This window comes from Elephantulus edwardii, unplaced genomic scaffold, assembly GCF_000299155.1.
Source record: "Elephantulus edwardii isolate Elephantulus edwardi_28Jun2011 unplaced genomic scaffold, EleEdw1.0 scaffold00004, whole genome shotgun sequence".
In the NCBI taxonomy this organism is placed as follows: domain Eukaryota; kingdom Metazoa; phylum Chordata; class Mammalia; order Macroscelidea; family Macroscelididae; genus Elephantulus; species Elephantulus edwardii.
The window spans coordinates 16,122,568-16,130,278 of NW_006399754.1; the positions used below are offsets into that span (position 1 = coordinate 16,122,568).

The following is a 7,711-nucleotide window of genomic DNA, read 5'->3' on the forward strand; positions in this document are numbered from 1 at the left end:
TCAGGGTAGATCCTACAATATCCTTTTGACGGTGAATACCATTCCACTTCAGTTTGTTATTTCCCGACATAACAGACCATATGATTGTCCAATCCAGAATGGCCAGGAGCCATCCATTTCAGCTCCAGATAATTATCTTTATTTGTTCCATTTTGTTTTTTATAACCTCCTTTTTTTTAGATTCATTCTTCTTACATTCCACACTCCACTTACTAATGAATGACGTTTGCCACTGCTTCTCTTTTGAATTGTTCCATATTAGCAGATAAAAGCCCTTCATCGGCTGAAAGCTTCACTCTATCCACATCATTGAAGTTCATTCTGCTTTGTGGCGGGAGCTCTGGTGGCTTCGTGGTAAGAAGCTGCACTGACAGCCTGAAGGTTCCGCTTCAAACCCACTAGCTGCTCCGCAGGAGAAAAATGGGCAGTTTCCTCCTGTGTGAGTTATCGCCTCTGAAAACCCACTGGCGGGTCTGCTGTTGGTCAGTTCTGACGTGACCACAGATGTCATCTCCTGCTTTATGAAGGCAGCTCTTCCTCGGTTGTGTTTCGAGTGCCTTCCAGCCTGGGTGGCCCACCATCTGGTACCATGTCAGATAGTGGTGGTCTGCTGCTGTTGGTCAAAAGCTTTTCACTGACTGACTGCTTCTTAGGGTCAAATAATGTTCAGGTGTCTGGATAAACCACATAGTGTTTGTTTATCACTTTTTTTAAACAGTCCCTCCGTAAGGACTATCCACCTAGCTTTGTATCCAAAGACGAAATTTGTAGGTGAAAGGAGTTAGCCTTCGTTACAGACTGGTTAATTTCAGGGTCAAAAATAAGGAACGCTTCACGAATTTGCGTGTCATCCTTGCGCAGGGGCCATGCTAATCTTCTCTGTATCGTTCCAATTTTAGTATATGTGCTGCCGAAGCAAGCACTGTTTATCACTTTTAAGCTGTAGAGTTTGTTGTTGTTTTTTTAAAAAAAATATATTGGGGGAGCTCTGGTGGCCTAGTGGCAAGAAGCTGCACTGCAATCCCAGAGGCTCATGGTTCGAATCCACCAGATGCTCTGCTGGGAAAGGAGGGACAATCTCCTCCTGTACCAGTCAGATCTGATTTGATGGTACACAGACACACAAAATAATAATAAAATTAAAAAAATATATACATTGGACTATTTTTTCAAGAAGTTTTAGATTTACAGAAAAGTTAAGCAGATTAACAGGAAATTCCATATAGCTTCACATCCAGCTCAGTTTCCACTATAATTACCATGTTGGAGTGTGGAATGGTCATTACGATTAGTGAGCAAATATTGAACTGAGAGTATTATTAACTAGAGTTCATACTTTATATAAATTCGTTTTTATTTCATATCTTTAGCTTCCATTGTCAGTGAACATTTCTCAGCTCGCCCTTGGTTTTTCATTTTGGGGGTGTTTTTTTGTTGGGGTTTTTTTTTTTTACATTTTTTCATTGTGTTGTGTGTGAATGTTTATTATAAAGCATATTGTGGTGTTTTTTCTCTCATTCAGTGGGTCATGCATATTTTGTTGCATGATTTTTTTACTATATATTCAATATCTGATTGTTTATTCATTCCACAATGCCCTTCGCTTCATTCATCCCAAGAAAGTGCTCCTTGCCTAGCCCTTGTTTTTGATGACAGTGTTGGGGATTACTGATTGGCTCAGTCATCTGGTGCTGCTGTAACAGAGAACCACAAGTGGATGGCTTTTACAAAGGGAATATTCACTTGGTTTAGGAGGCTACAAGTCCTAATTTAGGGTACCAGCTATCGGGGGAGGCTCCCTTTTCCTCTGTTGCTTGTTTTCCTTCAACATCTACAGATGAAGCATTCCTTAGGGCTCTTCATGAGCCTTGGCTCTGCCCAGCAAGGTGCTTCCCCAGCCCAGGACCCAGGTCTAAAAGGAGGTGCTTGGTTCCTGGCAGTTCTTCCTGGAGCGTCTTCAGAAATCTCCCTCTTGTCCTCCTCTCAGCCCTCACTCTCCTCCCTTTTACATACAGTGAGATGAACAGTTTTCCCGACTTTGCCTTGGGAAAGGGGCCCTTCCATCAGCTCAGGCTGTGATGGGATGGAGGGGTGCTGTGTTCCACCCCAGTACTCTTTCTTTTTACTATTTGATTTTATTATTTTTTGTCTATGTGTAGCGTCAAATCGGATCTTACTGGGATGGGAGAAGATTGCCCCTCCTTCTCCAGCAGAGCATCTGGTGGATTTGAACCATGCACCTCTGGTATTGCAGTGCAGCTTCTTGCCACTAGGCCACCAGAGTTCCCTTCCACCCCAGTACTCTTAACAGATGCTTGGTTTAGCTGATCCCAGAGAATTATCCCCTTGCTTCCATATTACACAATCACACAAATGTGCTTTTTAAGCCTTGCTTTGTTTTTATTAATGTACATACACTTACAGGTGCTTCCAAGGGGTGCAGTTCAGTCCATGACACTGGCCAGTTGTGTTGTATGATGCCCTGAGACTGAAATGTGTGTGATTTACCCCTATCCTCCAATTAGACTATGTTTGTAGGCTTTGGAGAGGAAAATGAGAGGTAAAGCACCATTTTCATCGTGTTTTGTCAGAAAGTATGCAGAGCTGGGCAAAGTTGTCATGCGGGGAAAATAAGAGGATCTTGGAAGGAGTGAAAGACTCAATGAGACGGATTGATATACTGACCTCAGCAGTGAGCTGGAATGAGGAGGGGTTCATGACAGCAGCGTCAAGGCCTGATCTCCTGTCTGTAGACACTTAACACCTACTCCCGTGAGAGTCAGTGGTGGCCCTCTTTACCTGGCTGAGGTAGTGTTTGCCAGGAGCTCCATTGGAAAGCTACCCCTTTTTCTCCCTTTCCACATCACACTCTTGGAAGGAAGTCTATATTTGTGGTTCATACTTAACATGTTGTTGTGAACCATTAAGTTAGAACCAACTCCTAGCCGACCCTCCAGTGGCTTTTCAGGAGGCTGTAAATCTCCCAAGAGGAGATTGGCCGTCCCGTGGAGCAGCCGGTGCATTTGACTCGAATCCCCCGCCGTCGCTGAAGTTAGCACACTGCGTACTCTCCAGTGGTTTTTCTGAGGGCTTTACCACCTGTAACTGGACATGAAGGCGCAGTGCTGGCTCTGGGTTGGATCCTGACCTTCCTTGCTCTGGAGGCCTGTGGTCATGTACAGATAGTCCACCCCACGCACAGGCACCACACGTCCGTCAGTGGAGGTTATGCGTGTGCTGCGGGGACTCTGAGCACATTTCAGTGGAGCTTCCAGACTTAGACGAACGAGGAAGGGAGGCATGAGTGCTTGTTTCTGAGGGCCAGCCAGTAGCAAGCCTGGGGACCACTGTGGTCCGGTCTGCACACATCACGGGTGAACAGTTCTGTACCCGGAGTTGCCATGCTCTGCAGATCAACTCAACAAGAGCCAGCCCCAGCTAACTTGGAATCTTAGCAAGGTGAAATGAATCCTTAAGACCCAAAAGAGTTGGTAACGCATCCCCAGTGTTGGCCTCATCGATGAGTTATTTTAATTTGCGAACCAGCTGCACCCTGTTTTCTGTCCCTGACCCCTGGTACCTGCTATCTAACATTTAGAGGCAAATTCCCTAATATCAGGGGTTCGTTTTCCTTTATCTTTCCCTACCCTCCACACTTTCTGTTAGAAAGGCCCAGTAAGTAGTAAGAAACAAAATAGAAAAAAACCCCAGAAGGAGAATTTGTTGTTGTTAGGTTCCATCAAGTATGAGCCATAGCGACCTCGTGCACAGCAGATCTGAACCCCGTCCTATCCTGTGCCGTCCTTATCTTCTCTGATGCACCTGAGCCCATTGCTGCAGTCACTGTGTCAATCCATCTCATAGAGGGTCTGACCCTCCACATTTCTGAGCATGGCATCCCTCTCCAAGGAGTAGCCTCTCCTAGTCTGTGCCCAGAGTATGTGAAATGAAGCTTTATCTTTGGTTTTTTATTAGTGTGTGTGTGTGTGTGTATACCATCAAATTGGATCTGACTGGGACAGGAGGAGATTGTCCCTCCTTCTCCAGTAGTGCATCTGATGGATTCGAACTGTGCACCTCTGGGATTGCAGTGCAGCTTCTTGCCACTAGGCCACCAGAGCTCACCATCATCTTTGTTTTTAAGGAGCAATTGGGCTGCACATTCTTCAAGACATCTTGGTGAGGAATCGGGGTGGGGGGAGTGAGGAGTTAGGAGGGGTGCTGTATAACAATGAAGGAACTCTTTTCCCCCAAAGAAAAAAAGCAAACTGGGGGGGGGGTAAGTGAGACAGGGAGGAAAATGTACAACAGTGAATGAATGGAAATCCAAGTTCTGCATAAACTTTCAGTAAAATCTCAATTTTAAAATAAGTAGAAGCAAAGAGAGTTTTGATAGGATAGTCAGATTTAAGATGTAGCTGTGTGTGAACTGATTTTCTGTTTCCATCTCATAAAAGTAGAAACATTTGTCCCAGTGATTTTGAATTTTATCTTTCAGCAATTGTCAGAAATACAGAAGTCAAATATGCAAATCAAGTCCAACATAGGCACCTTAAAAGATGCACCTGAGTGTGGTGAAGACAATTCAAAGTCTCCCCAGGATTTCCAAAATGTGGTGGAACTTCTGGATAATCAGGTCTGTAAAATTTGAGTGGTTTCTGTGGTGGATGCCTGAGTTCTTATTTGTCATAAATAAGTTTTAGTAAGCATCATTTATGGAAAAAGTGTGAACAGATGAATAGTTCTTATTGTTTTCTTGATTCTTACTACATATAAAGTTCTTAAGTTCAGTAAATGCTTGTTGATTGACTAGTAGAAGTGGATAGAAATTTTTCTCTCTCAAATTAACAGTTGAAAAAACTGTTTCATTGTTTTTCTAACATAATGATCATTTGATTTGGTTAGTTTTGCTATAGTCTTTTTTTTCTTTCAAGATTTTTTTAATGGAGAAATTAATCAATTCAATAAAACAATTTTTCCATGTTAATGTTGTTGTTCATAATCTTTATTTTTTATAGCTCTCCATGTCAAAAGGCGTGAAGAGGCATACTGATACACTGATTTGATTTTTAGAGTTCTAGCGTACTTTGCTTAATTGGCATAACCTAACAAATTGGTAGTCTTTTAACATTATCAAACATAATTAAAATAATTTTAAAATCACCTTCAGGATACTAATAGCAAAGTCTTTATGAGACCTATTTTAGTCACACTTGTTTAGGACAGGAAACTCATATGATTAAAAAGCTCATTAGAAAAGTACATAAACATATGTCATTTAAAAAGGTCAGTGGGCTTTTGAACTGCTTGGCATTGCCTCTTGGCCTGCGAGCTTCTCACGTCCCTTCCCCAGTTTTGTGGCCATTATCCTATCACTGGCAGCCTTGAACTTCAGGACGGATTGGAAATACTCTTTTTTGACACTGATGTCGTTCTCATCAGTTTGCCATTTTAACAACACCATTAATCTTACAAGTAAAATCTTGCCAAAGATAATGAAGAAAAAAAAAAGTAGTTGAGGAGTACACTTGGCTGGGAACTTCTGGGAATTTAAGCTAGATTCAGAAGAGGACGTAGGATGAGGATTACCATTGCTGGTGTCACATGGCTCTTACCTTAAAGCCAAAAGAAAAATACCAGAATGATGTTGACCTGTGTTTTATTGACTGTGCAGAAGCGTTCACTTGTGTGGCTCGTAACTGGAATTCCAGAACACTTAATTGTGCTCATTGGGTAGGCATTTAAACAGGACAAAGAGCTACTGTGTAGTTCAAAACCAGGAAGGATGTGTATCGGAGTTATCTCTTTCTACCATAATTATTTATATGTCTCTGAGCAAATTCAAGAAGCTGTTGTGCGAGAAAGTCATAGCGTCAGAATCACTGGGGGACACATCAACAACATGTGATGCGCAGATGATACCACCTTGCCTTCTGAAAGTCTTGAAGTCCTTAACTGAGAAAGATCAAAGAGTACGGCTTACACCTCAACATCAGGAAAACAAAGATCTCCACAGCTGGACCAGTAAGCAGTGATAGCTGTATAAAAGGTGAAAGGTGTCCAGAATTTTATTTCTTTTAGATCATCAATCAGTACCATGGTCACAGGAGCCAAACAATCAAAGATACATTGGAATATTCCCCAGTGAGGGTTCTCTTTAAATTGTTAAAAGATAACGTGACCATTTTGCGTAGGGTGTGCCTGACCTAGGGAGCTCTGGGGGCCTCGTGGTAAGGAACTGCACTGCCATCCCAAAGGCATGCAGTTCAAATCCATCCACTGCTCTGTGGGCGAAGGATGGAGTAAGTCTTCTCCTGTGCCGTTTTCTGTCTCAGAAGACCCACTGGAGGGTCAGCTATGAGTCGGTTCCCACTCACCGGTACACAATGACCACATGCCTGACCTAAGCAAAGGTGTTCTAATCACCTCAGCTTCCTGCAGAGATGGACCGTGAATGAGTGAGACTAAAGAAGAATGTGTGAATTTGAACTGGAGTTCTGGCAAAGAATTTTAACTGTGTCATAAACTGCCTGAAGAAAGAACAAACTTCTTTTGGAAGAAGAGTAGCTCAAACATCCTTTAGAAATGTAGTTCTTTTGCCCCAGAGGCTTTGGATAGGTTATCGGGGGACCAATCCCTGGAGAAGAACAGAATGCGTGGTAAAGCAGAGGATCGTTGGAGAGAGGAGGTCTCTCAGTGAGATGGGCCGGCATGGGAGCTGAACAGTGGACTCAAACATCACAACAGTTGTGAGAACGACACAGGAACAAGCAGCGTATTGTGCGCAGGGTCCCTGGGAGTCGGAAGTGGCTGCGTGGCACCTGAAGACAACAGGGGCCCCGGGGGTGTCAGATTTGCTCCACTGCTAATGAGAAAGATGAAGTTCAGATTCACCCAGGGCTACCTTGGAGGAAAGGCCTACTCGTCTACCTCCCACAAGTCAGGCCCTGGAAGTCAGGCACCTGGTGACCACAGGAAGAAAGCCAACTCTTAGTAAAGTAATTCTTCACTCTACCAAATACCCATAGATTTCATTTTAGAGTTGCCACATGGGTCACTCTTGTTTATTATTTTTGTAGGAAAAAATGTGGACGGCTCGAGTTCAAGCCCTTCATCAAGAACACCGGAAAGAAAGGACCCGGGTAAGATTTGAACCACCAAACTTGTGTACCTTTGCTAAGGTACAAAATGGCCTTTTATTAGTATAACCACCAGCAGTGTCTGTATGACACAGGTACACAAGTGTGTATGACACAGGGTGAAAAAGGTTCAGGTGACCCCAGCGATTACCATCTCAGGGGCCGCTGAGCTGAGCCCCGCTCATAGTGACCCTGTGAACAGCAGGTCTGAACCCTGTCCTATCCTGTGCCCCCTCATCGGCTCTGACACCCATTGCCTCATTCACTGTGGTGTTGATCCATCTCATTGAGGGTTTTCCTCTCTTAAGGCCGACCCGCATTCCTCTTATGTTATTGCTGCTGTTTGTCAAATCAGAATCAACTCCTAGCTGACCTTCCAGCAGGTTTTCAGAGGCCGTAAATCACCTGGGAGGAGATTGCCCACCTTTCTCCCTCAGAGCATCAGGTGGATTCGAACCACATGCCTTGGGGCTGGCAGTGTAGCTTCTTACCACTCAGCCACCACAGTTCTCTGTAGTCTTCAAAGTCTCTGTAAATTTTCATTAAAATTAATAATAATTTTAAAAAATATA

General features: G+C 43.6%; 1 protein-coding gene across 1 annotated transcript in view; it reads left to right on the forward strand.

Moving 5' to 3' along the window:
• DZIP1 (DAZ interacting zinc finger protein 1) overlaps positions 1-7,711 on the forward strand; it is a 71,504-nt gene that overhangs the window by 21,143 nt on the left and 42,650 nt on the right. The window contains exons 7-8 of the mRNA XM_006879626.1: positions 4,499-4,636; positions 7,080-7,142. Of these exons, the coding sequence (XP_006879688.1) occupies positions 4,499-4,636; positions 7,080-7,142 (201 nt within the window). The remainder of the gene's footprint in view (positions 1-4,498; positions 4,637-7,079; positions 7,143-7,711) is intronic.